Source organism: Amblyraja radiata, chromosome 8, assembly GCF_010909765.2.
Source record: "Amblyraja radiata isolate CabotCenter1 chromosome 8, sAmbRad1.1.pri, whole genome shotgun sequence".
Taxonomy (NCBI): Eukaryota; Metazoa; Chordata; class Chondrichthyes; order Rajiformes; family Rajidae; genus Amblyraja; species Amblyraja radiata.
The window spans coordinates 35,115,494-35,130,989 of record NC_045963.1 but is presented as its reverse complement, the minus strand read 5'-3'; the positions used below and the strand labels follow the sequence as shown (position 1 = coordinate 35,130,989).

The window sequence follows — 15,496 nt, the reverse complement described above, 5'->3', positions numbered from 1 at the left end:
AGCTCTGTACAGTCCTCACCTCTCGGGGTGCGCTCTTTAATTGCTGCCTAGGCAGGAAGAAGCAGCACCGCGGTATGGTCGGATTTACCGAAGTGAGGGCGAGGGATAGAGCGATAGGCGTCTTTGATGGTCGTGTAGCAGTGGTCGAGGCTGTTTGATCCTCTGGTGCTGCAGGAGACATGTTGGTGGAAGTTAGGGAGCAATTTCTTCAGGTTGGCTTTGTTGAAATCCCCGGTTAGTTATATCATATATAATTTAGTTATATCATAATTGCATCGTTTTTGACTGAAAGATATTTTGCTGCTGCGCTTATTTGAGTTGCTATCTGTGTACGGTTGCTGTAGGAATCTGTGGAATGATGTAGTTGTTGGCTGAAGGCAGGTTGTAATGAAAGGAAGGCAGAGTTTAACAAGGGGCCCTTCATTGGGAATGGAGTTCTGTGTGTATGTACGGATGACATGCTGAGAGGCTACTTTAGGGTATGAGCCATTCACTCATACAAAACTACAATAAAACTCTCAGTATTTAGGTTAGTTTAGAGATACAGCACAAAAGCAGGCCCTTCAGCACACCGGGTCCATGCCGACCATCGATCCCCATACACTTACCATATCATACAGACGAGGGACAATTTACCAAAGCCATTTATCCTACAGACCTGCACATCTTTGGAGCGTGGGAGTTAACCAGAGCACCCGGAGAAAACTTGCACAGACAACGTACAAACTCCTTGCAGATAGCACCCGTGCTCAGGATCGAACCGGGGTCTCTGGCGCAGTAAGGCAACAACTCTACCGCTGCGCTACCATGCCGCCCCTGAGTTTATTACGTTAATCCAAATCATTAGTGATTGTTTTTTAAAGTGGGGCATTGAAAGAAATAGCATTTTCTGTATTTCAACTCAACATTCATGTTACAGTTTGTTTCTCAATGGAAAGGAAAACCAGTTAAGCAAATTTATCTTAATACTAATCTTAATCCAGCTTGTACATAAAAATAAAAGAAAATGTAAACTACAGTACTTGAAAATTTAAAATGCCTATCGACCTGCACCTGGCTAAATAAACAGATGGGTTCTTTGAGACTTAAGTTTCAGTCATAAGCATTTTAAGTGTCAGAAAATAGGAACAGGTATATGTAATTCATCTTCCAGTCTGTTTTGGCACTTTTGGGTCACGGTTAATTTGGAGTCAATCCGTTAATCTGTATTTTGTCCGCCCTTTGATACCCGATCAGAATCCATTGAAGTCTATTTTGAAAAACGTCTATCAGTTGTAATATTTTTTTATGAGGTAATTTCATGCTTCGCCTCTCCCTTGATTCCACTCCTGATTTTAGCTAGGTTTTGAAAAGCTAGGCAAAAGGAAATGGCATCTCTATTCTGTAATTTCATGAAATCCATTTTATAATTTCAAACACCAGGTGGCACAGTGCACAGCTGGTAGAGTTGCTGCCTCATGGTGCCCAGAGATCTGGTGTTGTACGAAGGGACTGCAGATGCACACGAAGATAGACACAAAGTGCTTGAGTAGCTCAACAGGCCAGACAGCATCTCTGGATAGAAGGAATAGGTTCAGGTCGAGACCCTTCATCAGTGAGATCCAGAGATGCTGCCTGCCCAGAGACGTGAGTTGCGCCCTGACCACAGGTGCTGCCTTTGTGGAGTTTGCACGTTCTCCCTGTGACCACGTGGGTTTCTCTCGGTTGCTCTACCTCAATGAGGACCATTGATCATTAATCGGACTCTAGTGTGTATCTTGCACTGAAAGTTGTGCGCTGTATTCTTCATCTGCACCTTGTACGGTTTGATTATATTCATGTATAGTCTTTTTTACACACTGCTCGCAAACAAAACCTTCTCATTGTACCTCAGCACACATGACACAAATAAACTAAACTCGTTGTAGACAAGCTTGGTGATGGGCTACAGTTGCCAGCAAATGATCGGTCATCAGTATTGTTTGGAAACCTGTGCCCTCATACTGCAATGAGTATTGCAGTTACTCGATGAGTATACAGACACTGTATCATCATATGTCAGCTTTTGTGAGGACAGTTGCATTCCAACTAGTGCCCGGACCTGGTTCAACGACGACAAGCCCTGGTTTACTGCAGAACTCAGACAGCTCCGACAGTCTAAAGAGGAGGCCTACAGGAGCGGGGATGCAGACCTCTACAGGCAGGCCAAGTACAAGCTGAGAAGAGGAATCAGAACTGCCAAGGAAAGGTACTCTGAGAAGCTGAGGAGCAATTTCTCAGCTAGTGACTCTTCTTCAGTTTGGAAGGGCCTACAAGAAATCACCAGCTACAAGAGGAAAGCCCCCCGCTCTTTGGGCAATCGTCAGCTGACCAACGACCTACTGCAGATTTGACAAGCAGAAACGTAACCCTGGTACCCCCTCCCAACAAACACAGCCAGAACCCCAGTCTGCAAAGACTGGACCCTGTACCCTCTCCTTCCCATTCACCACTTCACACCTACTTAAAGCAAGACTGGACCCTTTCTCACCCCAACCAACACTTCACACCCACTCACAGCCTGACCCCAGTCTACAAAGACTGGACCTTTCTACACCCACTCCTCCCCAATCACCACTTCACACCTACTTAAAGCATGACTCCAGTCTGGAAAGACTGGACCCTTTCCCACCCACCCCACTACAATCACCACTTCACACCCAATTACCCATCCCCTCCGTGCTGCAAAACATAATTTCTTCATCAACAATAAAAATAGAGGAGGTGGAGAGGCTGTTCAGAAGACAGAAAAGCCAGAAATCTCCAGGACCGGTCAATGTTCCCCTCCCCCCCCCCCCCTCCCCCTCCCTACGCTCTGTGCTGAACAACTGGCACTGGTCTACAGACATTTTCAACCAGTCCCTGCAAACCTGTACTGTCCCTGCCTGCTTCAAAGTCTCCACTATTGTCCCTGTACCCAAAAAGGCAAGGATTACTGGTGTTAATGACTACAGGCCCGTCGCACTTGTGCTGGCCAAGCTGAAAAATATCACAAACCCTCTGCTGGACCCTCTGCAGTTTGCATATCGGGCCAATAGATCTATGGATGACGCAGTCAATCTGGGCCTGCACTTCATCCTCCAGCACCTAGACCGCCAGGGGACCTATGCGAGGATCCTCGCATGTTTGTTGATTTTAGCTCTGCATTCAACACCATTGTGCCAGAGGTACTACACTCCAAACTTTCCGAGTTGACTGTGCCTGAAACACTCCTTCGGTGGATCACCAGCTTCTTGTCAGACAGGAAGCAGCATGTGAGGCTGGGAAAGCACATCTTGGACCCGCAAACCCTCAGCATAGGAGCACCGCAAGGCTGCGTAGTCTCCCCTCTCCTCTACTCTCTCTACACCAATGACTGCACTTCCACAGATTCCTCTGTCAAGCTTCTCAAGTTTGTGAATGCACAACCCTGATTGGACTGATCCAGGATGGGGAGGAATCTGCCTACAGACAGTAAGTGACACAGCTGGCGGCCTGGGGCCATCGCAACAACCTGGAGCGCAATGCTCTTAAGACTGTAGAATTGATAGCAGACTTTAGGAGAGCTCCTCCTCTCCTCACCCCACTCACCGTCAACAACACCACAGTCATATCTATGGAGTCTTTTAATTCCTGGGAACCATCATCTCCAAGGACCTTAAATGGGGGGCTACCATCGACTCCACAGTCAAAAAGGAACAACAGAGGATGTACTTCCTGCGGCAGCTGAGGAAGCACAATCTGCCACAGGCAATGATGGTCCAATTCTATACGGCCATCGTAGAGTCTGTCCTCACCTTCTCCATCATGGTCTGGTTTGGCTCAGCCACCAAGCGACATCTGGAGGCTGCAGCGAATCATCCGATCAGCTGAGAAGGTTATTGGCTGCAACCTTTCCTCCATTGATGAACTGTACACTGCAAGGGCCAGGAAGCGAGCGGGTAAGATCATCTCTGACCCTGGCCACAAACTCTTTGAATCACTTTCCTCGGGAAGGCGACTGTCAAAGCTGCCACAGCCAGACATAAAAACAGCTTTTTTCCAAAGTTGTAGCTCTACTCAATAACCAAAAATCTGTAGCCTCCTTTTGCTCTAGTATTTTACTTAATTCACATGTTTAATCAATAATGTTTTATTATTAATGTTTAATGTTGTATGTCATTACTAACTGTCACTGTATATCGTTGTCACTTGCCACCGGAGCACCAAGGCAAATTCCTTGTATGTGAATACTTGGCCAATAAACTTATTCATTCATTCAAATCCTCTGCAGCTGGTGCCTTGGATATCGAACCCTTTGGATCAGTACAAGTCCACCACTGATTTTCCAACAACTGGTGGTCCGGCACTTTTTTAAAATGCGTACAAAATTACGAGAGTACACTTGAAATCCTCCCTCACCCCCCCCCCCCCCCCCCGAAGTCCCCCAACTCCCAAAAACATGGCGCCTAAGACGGGTTAGGCGACCGATCTCCACCTCACTCATCGGGTCTTTTGCGCCAGTTGGCAGATCAAATTTTCCCCCTGAGGCCACAGCTCTGGAACTCCAGCCGGCTGATCTCTCGGCTGCCTAGGAGGACCATTCCAGTACCGTTGGACTCCTCTTGGAGCCCGTGACCCATGTTGATCCAGCAAAACGGATAATCCAGAAAGGCTCAAAAATCAGTGATGGACCTGTACTTGCAAATATGCACCCATCTTCTCAAAATGTTCAACTTCAGCCTCATTTGAATTTCTAAGATATACTTTCTTTAACTGAGTCAGTGATAACTCATTGGTTTGCTCCCTGCAGTGTTGCAATGGTTTGCCAGCAATAAAGGCACAGGTAATCGGTCTGCTCATTTACAGTTTTGTACGTTATAAACAAACGCACAGCTTTCCCTAGTTGTAGTTTATCTGCAACTGACCTTGAGATGAACTTGTGAATAAGCACTTGGAAACGAGCAGTAAGTGTAATTCTGATCCAACTGATTTACTCTGCCTCTAATTACATCTTACTCATGTAGGATCAAGAGCATAAGAAGATTAAAGGTTTAAAACTAAAATTTCTCGGCCACCTTTTCGCTTAATCTAATTTTTCTTGCAAAATTTGTGATGTGTTGGAATGCAGGACTAAGGAACTGATTTTTCAATTCAGGGAAAGGAAATCCACGGATCCACAAACCTGTCTTCATTGACGGAATGGCAGTGGGGAATCAACAACTTCAAATTCCTAGTGTGTATATCATTGAAGATCTGTCCTGGGGCACATTGATCCAAGCGCAAAGAAAGCTCATCAATGCCTCTGGTTCCTGTGAAGATTGAGGAGCTGTGGTCTGACACCAAATACTCTAACTAACTTCGCCAGGTGTATGGTGGAGAGAGCGTACTGACTGGTGACATCATGGCTTGATTCCACCATATCCATGAACGAAGGAAGCTGCAGAAAGTGGTGGACCCTGCCTCAAAAACACAGTTAATATCATCAATAGCAGTTAATATCGCTTCATCCTTTCTAAAAGAGTGAATTAGAAAATGTCGATCTAGAAGCTAATTTTGTGGCAAGAATTCATGGGTAACAGGTAACTTCTTAATTCTTCCCACGCACAATTAAAGCATGGAATAATCTCCACCAAACTATAGTTACCCAACCAGATGCAACTAAATTTAAAGTAGCACTTTCTTCCCAATAACCCTTCCTGGCTTAATCCCTCCCTTCACCACCTCCAGTTTAAATTCCAGTTGGAATATTTTGGAGGACCAAGTAACCAAGAACTTCAAAAGACACATGATGATTGAACGCTGTCTGCGTGGTTGTACGAAGCTTATCACTGTACCTTTGTACACGTGACAATAAATTAAACTAAACTACAAGGATATAAAGTGTTCAAAAGGGAACTGCAGATGCTGGAATATCGAAGGTACACAAAATTGCTGGGTAAACTCAGCGGGTGCAGCAGCATCTATGGAGTGAAGGAAATAGGCGATGCTTAGGGCCAAACCCCTTCTTCAGACTGATGGGGGGTGGGGGGGTGAGAAAGAAGCAAAAGGGGAGGTGGAGGAGGAGCCCGAGGGCGGGCGGATGGGAGGGTGGGAGGAGACAGCTAGAGGGTTAAGGAAGGGGAGGAGACAGCAAGGGCTAGCAAAATTGGGAGAATTCAATGTTAATGCCATCCGGACGCAAGGTCCCCAGACGGAATATGAGGTGCTGTTCCTCCAATTTCCGCTGTTGCTCACTCTGGCAATGGAGGAGACCCAGGACAGAGAGGTCGGATTGGGAATGGGAGGGGGAGTTGAAGTGCTGAGCCACCGGGAGTTCAGGTAGGTTATTGCGGACTGAGCGGAGGTGTTCGGCGAAACGATCGCCCAACCTACGCTTAGTCTCCCCGATGCCACGCGCCAACTCTCGGACACCTCCTCCTACTTACCCTTGGACCATGACCCCACTGACGAGCACCAGGCCACCATTTCTAGCACCATCACCGACTTCATCAATTCCCAAGCCCTGCCCGACCAAGCTTCCAACCTCATCGTTCCCCAGCCCCGCACGGCCCGTTTTTACCTTCTCCCCAAAATCCACAAACCCGGCTCTCCCGGCAGACCCATTGTCTCTGCGTGTTCGTGCCCCACCGAACTCATCTCCACATACCTTGACTCCATCCTATCCCCCTTGGTCAAATCCCTCCCCACCTATGTTCTAGACACCTCAGACACTCTCCGCCGCCTCCACGCATTCCACTCTCTGGGCCCTCACCCCCTCATCTTCACCATGGATGTCCGGTCACTCTACACCTCCATCCCCCACCAGGATGGCCTCGGAGCCCTCCGGTTCTTCCTCGACCAGAGGAGCAACCTATACCCAGCCACTGACACTCTCCTCCGCTTAGCGGAGTTGGTCCTCACCCTCAACAACTTTACATTTGACTCCTCCCATTTCCTCCAAACACAAGGCGTAACTATGGGCACACGCATGGGCCCCAGCTACGCCTGCCTCTTTGTCGGGTACGTTGAACAATCCTTGTTCGAGACGTACCAGGGCCCCATCCCCGACCTCTACCTCCGTTACATTGACGACTGCTTTGGGGCCACCTCCTGCACCTACACACAACTGACTGACTTCATCCACTTCACCACCAACTTCCATCCGGCACTCCAATACACCTGGACAATTTCCGACACTTCCCTACCATTCCTTGACCTCACCATCTCCATCGCAGGGGACAGACTCCTGACCGACATACATTACAAACCCACTGACTCACATGGCTATCTGGACTACACGTCTTCCCACCCTGCCCCCTGTAAAGACTCCATCCCCTACTCCCAATTCCTCCGCCTACGCCGCATCTGTTCCCAGGATGAGACATTCCATACCAGGGCATCGGAAATGTCCTCGTTCTTCAGGGAACGGGGATTCCCCTCCGCCACCATAGATGAGGCTCACACCAGGGTCTCATCCATACCCCGTAACACTGCTCTCTCTCCCCATCCCCGCACTCGCAACAAGGGCAGAGTCCCTCTGGTCCTCACCTTTCACCCCACCAGCCGGCAAATACAACACATAACCCTCCGCCATTTCCGCCACCTCCAACGTGACCCCACCACTCGCCACATCTTCCCATCTCCCCCCATGTCTGCCTTCCGCAAAGACCGCTCCCTCCGCAACTCCCTCGTCAATTCTTCCCTTCCCTCCCGCACCACCCCCTCCACGGGCACTTTCCGTTGCAACCACAAGAAATGCAACACCTGTCCCTTCACCTCCCCCCTCGACTCCATTCAAGGACCCAAGCAGTCGTTCCAGGTGCGACAAAGGTTCACCTGTATCTCCTCCAACCTCATCTACTGCATCCGCTGCTCTAGATGTCAGCTGATTTACATCGGGGAGACTAAGCGTAGGTTGGGCGATCGTTTCACCGAACACCTCCGCTCAGTCCGCAATAACCTACCTGAACTCCCGGTGGCTCAGCACTTCAACTCCCCCTCCCATTCCCAATCCGACCTCTCTGTCCTGGGTCTCCTCCATTGCCAGAGTGAGCAACAGCGGAAATTGGAGGAACAGCACCTCATATTCCGTCTGGGGACCTTGCGTCCGTATGGCATTAACATTGAATTCTCCCAATTTTGCTAGCCCTTGCTGTCTCCTCCCCTTCCTTAACCCTCTAGCTGTCTCCTCCCACCCTCCCATCCGCCCGCCCTCGGGCTCCTCCTCCTCCTCCCCTTTTCCTTCTTTCTCCCCCCCCCCCCCCCCCCCCCACCCCCCATCAGTCTGAAGAAGGGTTTCGGCCCGAAACGTCGCCTATTACCTTCGCTCCATAGATGCTGCTGCACCCGCTGAGTTTCCCCAGCAATTTTGTGTACCTACAAGGATATAAATGTCTTTAACAAAACTTTTTAAGGATTGGCGAGCAGGATAGTGTTGATACTTGTAATGTATTTCCATTTTCTAAATGTGCCACAATGGATTTGCACAAAATTAAGGCTTATGAGATTGCCATTATTATTATTATGAATTGATCATTGTTAAATAGACCGACAACAGAGTAGAAAGAATTGGGTCTTTTAGGTTGATGTGGGCATCCATGAGTGAGAGACCACAAGGAACCTTCCTTGACCTGAATTATTTACACGTTATTGCAATGACTTGGATAAAGGATAGAATGTAATGTGTAGAAGTTAGTTGACAATGTAAAACTTAAGTTTAAAAAAAAGCGGTGAAGAGAATACAAAGAGAGTGCAGGAGAGGTTGGGGTATATGGTCAGGTTGAGTGAATGAGGAAGAACTTGGTCGGTGAATAATCCACTTGGGGAGGGAAAGGTCAACAAAAACAGTTTTTGAAATTGAAGGAGATTGGGAACTAGTAGTATAGCCAAGAATGTTTAAATGTCATTTATAGATTGACAACGGTGCAAATAGATTCTTAATTGAACATTATCCTTGAACATTGATCATAGTAGGTTACAGTGAGTGTGCATGGGTAGACAGAAATGCATGTTCTCATTGAGATGCAGAGTAGGGTTGAGAGGGGGAATGGCCACCCAGTAATAAGTAACTGGGCCTGCACCGCCATTCGATATGATCATGGCTGATCATTCAACTCGGTATCCTGTACCTGCCTTCTCTCCATACCCCCTGATCCCTTTAGCCACAAGGGCCACATCTAACTTAAATATAGCCAATGAACTGGCCTCAACTACCTTCTGTGGCAGAGAATTCAAGAGATTCACCACTCTCTGCGTAAAAAATGTTTTTCTCATCTCAGTCCTAAAAGACTTCCCCTTTATCCTTAAACTGTGACCCCTTGTTCTGGACTTCCCCGACATCGGGAACAATCTTCCTGCATCTAGCCTGTCCAACCCCTTAAGAATTTTGTAAGTTTCTATAAGATCCCCCCTCAATCTTCTAAATTCTAGCGAGTACAAGCCGAGTCTATCCAGTCTTTCTTCATATGAAAGTCCTGACATCCCAGGAATCAATCTGGAGAACCTTCTCTGTACTCCCTCTATGGCAAGAATGTCCTTCCTCAGATTAGGAGACCAAAACTGTACGCAATACTCCAGGTGTGGTCTCACCAAGACCCTGTACAACTGCGGTAGAACCTCCCTGCTCCTATACTCAAATCCTTTTGCTATGAATGCTAACATACCATTCGCTTTCTTCACTGCCTGCTGCACCTGCATGCCTACTTTCAATGACTGGTGTACCATGACACCCAGGTCTCGTTGCATCTCCCCTTTTCCTAATCGGCCACCATTCAGGTGATAGTCTACTTTCCTGTTTTTGCCACCAAAGTGGATAACCTCACATTTATCCATATTATACTGCATCTGCCATGCATTTGCCCACTCACCCAGCCTATCCAAGTCATCTTGCAGCCTCCTAGCATCCTCCTCATAGCTAACACTGCCCCCCAGCTTCGTGTCATCCGCAAACTTGGAGAACTTAAAGATAGCGGAGTCAGGGGATATGGGAAGAAGGCAGGAACGGGGTAATGATTGTGGATGATCAACCATGATCACATTGAATGGCGGCGCTGGCTATTCTATAGGTCTATTGTCTATTGTAATTATTATTAAGTGCCTAATACGTGAGGTCTCTTTTGTGACAAATTAACTACAAGAGAGACCGGTTTGTAATGGAAGATCTCAAGCAAACTATAATCTAAGTCAGATGGGGTCATATTACTCATTTTAGACCAAAAAACCTGCTTTGTTAATTGGACCTATAGGATAATCCCGCAAGATGATTTGCTAATGAATTACTGGCCCTTTCTAAACAAGAATTGCTTTTCTTGGTAAACTGCTCAGTTTTAGCTAATTAAATTCCAGCAGTAAACCTCCATCTCTATTAATGAGGCCTGTCTGGCAGCCTTTCAGAGATGGCCAGCTGCCTTTTGTTGTGCAAGATACATTTCCAGCCTGTCTGAGCCACTTTATTATTTTCTTCCTTGCTCCCACGCATATTTCCCAATCTATTTAACCCTGTACAATATATTTTTCAACTTGTATATTAATTCCATCATGGAACAGATAAGTTAGAACAGTGCAGCCTCAACCCACTGTATCTGCACTGCCAATCTAGATACTGTTACCCCACCTGCCAGCATGTTCTGGACACCTAAAGGTAATGTAGGTGTAGGTAATGTGCAAACAAAAACTTGCCTTGCATGTCTTTTAAGTTTCTTCCTCTCAGTTTAAACCTGTGCCCTCAGCTTAAACCAGGAACTGCAAATGCTGGTTTATACCGAAGATAGACACAAAATGCTGGAGTAACTCAGCCAGTCAGGCAGCATCTCTGGAGAACATGGATAGGTGACATTTTGGGTCGAGACCCTTCTTCAGACAGATTGTTGGGAAGAGAAGCTGAAAAGCGGGAGGCAACAATAAGCATGGCAGGTAATAGGTTGGCATAGATGAGGCATATGGTTGGAACAAAGGCTGGAGATAAGAAAGGAAGGTGTGAGGCAAATTTGAAGAATTGCAGATTATGAGCCTGGAGGGAAGAAAGTTCCACCTTGGGGAAAAGACTGATTACCTACCCCATCAATGCTTCTTATCATTTTCTATCAGATTGCCTCCAGTGCTCAAGAGAAAGCAATCCTGGTTTGCCCGACCACTCCTTATAGCTGATACACTCCAATCCAGCCAACATTGTGGTGAACCACTTCTACACATTCTCCCAAGCCTCCACATCCTTCCTGTGGTGTGTTAGTTAACTAGTCAATGTCATACCGCTGGGTTATACATTTAGAAAGGATATTTGGAGGAATTTCTCACCATTCACCTTCCCAAGGGCAATTCTGGATGGGCAATTAAATACTTGTTTAGCCTGAGAAGTACTTATTCCAGAAATTGAAATTGGTTTCACAGTGTAAAGCCAAGTGCGAACAGTTTTGCACAGACCATTGTATTGTGTTATAAATGCAATTTGCAGCCTTGTCTGCCAACAGCTGAATTCAAGTTCAAATGTAATTGTCACATGTACCAATTAAGGTACAGTGATATTTGAGTTAAATGAAATAAATAAGACTGCAACCACCAAATTATGTCCTCGCATTCCGAAATGCTCTTGCCGGCATTATGATGGTATAGGATTAGTGTTTCTTTCCTAATCCTCATAAAGAAAGATACCTCCAGAAGCAACAGTGGGGTTTTAAAATGTTTCTTTGGAAATGAACTTGCAGTCTTCCCCACACTGACAAAGTGATTTCTTCTCTTCAGATGCAGCTACTGGAGAGGCAAGTAATGGATGCCAACCGTCGTGCCGATAAGGCCAACCAGCAGGTGGTGTATAAACATATTTGGTTCTTCAACAACACTGCAGCATTTCCAATGTAGCTACATGCCTTCAATGTCACTTCCTAACGCTTGGTTAAGGGCCTGTCCCACCAGCATGCGTTTGCATGCGTCTAGCGCGACAAAACGTGGTCGCTTGAGGCGTACGGCCTCGCGGGGCCAGTCCCACTTCCAACCGCGGAGGCGTATGGAGTTGTGCGGGGCTCGTCCCGACATCATACTCACCAATCAGCTGGGCAGGAGGCGGGCCGACTGAATTTGGGCATCGCACGGCGTCGGGTGGTGACGTCATCACGCAACAGCACGCCGGGCGGTGACGTCATTGCGCAGTGGCACGCCGGGGGTGACGTAATTGCACAACGCCACGCGCTACGCGTACGCCATCAAGACGATGCGTACGGCGTCAAGATGCTGCGTACGATGTCAAGACGTTGCGTTCGCCCGTCGAGGCGCTGCGTACGGCCTCATTGCGGCTGCGGGCCGACAGGCCGTTGTCGCGCGGGATTTTCGGACAGTGCAAGATTTTTGGAACCCCGCGCGATGTCGGGACCAGCCCCGCACAACTCCATACGCCTCCGCCGATCGAAGTGGGACCGGCCACGCGAGGCCGTACGCCTCAAGCGACCACGTTTGGTCGCGCTAGACGCATGCTATTGCATGCTGGTGGGACAGGCCCTTTATTGGTTCACACCTTTCATGGGAATTGCTTCCAAGCAGTTGAGTCAACTAGTTACCTGAAAGTGGTGATTTCATTCAGGGAAGAAACTGAGAGGATGTTTTCCCTCATGGAAGAATCCAGAACGGGAATAAGGCCTCATCCCTTGGGAGGTCCTGGTTTTCATTTTAACACTCACAGGCTGCAGTGTGTTTAAGATATTTCTGCAAAAAAATGCTTGCCTAAGTGAAGAATTGCTCCTGTCTGAAATTTGTCACTGTGATAACAATGAATCTCACCCTGCATTTGCAACAGTAGCCAGGCCTCCTTCGTTTGTATTCCAGCAATTAATATTTTTTCTAGAATGGAAATGTTTATTAAATCTGTTTTGAACAATTGGTTTGCACATACAGGTCCGTGTTATGGAAGAAAAGCTAAACGCAGCCAACATCCAGACAAGTGAGTCCGAGAATAAGTTGTACAAGATTTGCCAGGAGCTGGAGGTCCTTGTAGTGGAAAAAGATGACTTCATTCAGCGTTTAGAGCTTCAGCTAGATGAACAGGTTGGAGCTCCTCTTCATTAATTCCTTCCTTGGTGACTCTGAAATGGATATTGGTTAAATATGAAATTGGAACTTTTAGTCATTATATTTTGAAACCTTGAAACCTTCTACACAAGCCATATTTCTCCATGTATTCTGTCCCATGCTATCTTCCACAACCCCTTATCTCTTCCATCCCACAACTCCATTTGACCTTCAGCATTTTACTTCTGTTAATTAATAGTGTTAGACTGCAAAGAAATAACTGAAACCAAATGCATAGTAAAATCCCTGATCAACACCTGCTGAAAATACAGATGGGATACAGATTCAGGCAATAGACAATAAATAGGTGCAACCGTAGGCCATTCGGCCCTTCGACCCAGCACCGCCATTCAATGTGATCATGGCTGATCATCCACAATCAGTACCCTGTTCCTGCCTTCTCCCCATATCCCCTGACTCTGCTATCTTTAAGAGCCCTATCAAGCTTTCTCTTGAAAGTATCCAGAGAACCGGCCTCCACTGCCCTCTGAGGCAGAGAAATCCACAGACTCACAACTCTCTGTGTGAAAAAGTGTTTCCTCATCTCCGTTCTAAATGCCTTACCCCTTATTCTTAAACTGGCCCCTGGTTCTGGACTCCCCCAACATCGGGAACATGTTTCCTGCCTCTAGCATGTCCAAACCCTTAATAATCTTATATGTTTCAATAAGATCCCCTCTCATCCTAAATTCCAGAGTATACAAGCCCAGCCGCTCCATTCTCTCAGCATATGACAGTCCCGCCATCCCGGGAATTAACCTTGTGAACCTACGCTACACTCCCTCAATAGCAAGAATGTCCTTCTTCAAATTTGGAGACCAAAACTGCACACAATGCTTCAGGTGTGGTCTCACTAGGGCCCTGTACAACTGCAGATGGACCTCTTTGCTCCTATACTCAACTCCTCTTGTTATGAAGGCCAACGTGCCATTCGCTTTCTTCACTGCCTGCTGTACCTGCATGCTTACTTTCATTGACAGATGGGGTCAAGGAAAGAGCGTTCACGTCGCGGCCCTGCTTCCACCAATCTTTCCACCACCACGCACAAGAAGCACAAGAAGCGACAAGACAGACACCATTGTGCAGGTGCCGAGAGGTGTGTTCAGCTCTGGCTGAACAACTTCTAATCCTGTTTGTGGACTCGATAAGAAGAAGATTGACAGATGAACAAGGACCCCCAGATCATGTTGTACTTCCTCTTTTCCCAACTTGACACCATTTAGATAGTAATCTGCCTTCCTGTTTTTGCTACCAAAGTGGATAACCTCACATTTATCCACATTAAACTGCATCTGCACATTCACCCAACCTGTCCAAGTCACCCTGCATTCTCATAGCATCCTCCTCACAGTTCACACTGCCACCCAGCTTTGTGTCATCTGTAAATTTGCTAATGTTACTTTGAATCCCTTCATCTAAATAATTGATGTATATTGTAAATAGCTGCGGTCCCAGCACCGAGCCTTGCGGTACCCCACTAGTCACTGCCTGCCATTCTGAAATGGACCAGTTAATCCCTACTCTTTGTTTCCCGTCTGCCAACCAATTTTCTATCCATGTCAGTACTTTATCCCCAATACCATGTGCCCTAATTTTGCCCACTAATCTCCTATGTGGGACATTATCAAATGTTTTCTGAAAGTCCAGGTACACTACATCCACTGGCTCTCCCTTGTCCATTTTCCTAGTTACATCCTCAAATAATTCCAGAAGATTAGTCAAGCATGATTTCCCCTGTGTAAATCCTTGCTGACTCGGACCGATCCTGTTACTGCTATCGAAATGTGCCACTATTTCATCTTTTATGATTGACTCCAGCATTTCCCCACCACCGATGTCAGGCTAACTGGTCTATAATTCCCTGTTTTCTCTCTCCCGCCTTCCTTAAAGTGGGATAACATTAGCGACCCTCCAATCCACAGGAACTGATCCTGAATCTATAGAACATTCCAAAATGAACACCAATGCGTCCACAATTTCTAGAGTCGCTTCCTTAAGTACCCTGGGATGCAGACCATCAGGCCCTGGGGATTTATCAGCCTTCAGTCCCATCAGTCTACCCAACACTAATTCCTGCGTAATGTGGATTTCCTTCAGTTCCTCCGTCACCCCAGATCCTCTGGCCACTGCTATATCAGGAAGATTGTTTGTGTCCTCCTTAGTGAAGACGAATCCAAAGTACCTGTTCAACTCATCTGCCATTTCCTTGTTCCCCGTAATAAATTCACATTTTTCTGTCTTCAAGGGTCCAACTTTGGTCTTAACTAATTTTTTTTCTTCACATACCTAAAGAAGCTTTTACTATCCTCCTTTATATTCTTGGCTAGCTTACCTTCATACCTCATCTTTTCTCCCCGTATTGCAGTTATCTTCTGTTGCTCCTTAAACATTATCCAATCCTTTTGCTTCCCGCTCATCTTTGCTATGTTCTACTTCTCTTTTATTTTTATACTGCCCCTGACTTCCCTTGTCAGCCACGGTCGCC

The 15,496-nt window shown here is 46.8% G+C and overlaps 1 protein-coding gene across 2 annotated transcripts in view; it reads left to right on the top strand.

Annotated features, from left to right (window-relative positions):
* Nucleotides 1-15,496, top strand: part of plekhh2 (pleckstrin homology, MyTH4 and FERM domain containing H2) — an 85,614-nt gene that overhangs the window by 23,534 nt on the left and 46,584 nt on the right. For both annotated transcript variants that reach the window (XM_033025545.1, XM_033025546.1), the window contains exons 3-4: nt 11,695-11,757; nt 12,838-12,987. In XM_033025545.1, coding sequence (XP_032881436.1) covers nt 11,695-11,757; nt 12,838-12,987 — 213 coding nt within the window. The remainder of the gene's footprint in view (nt 1-11,694; nt 11,758-12,837; nt 12,988-15,496) is intronic.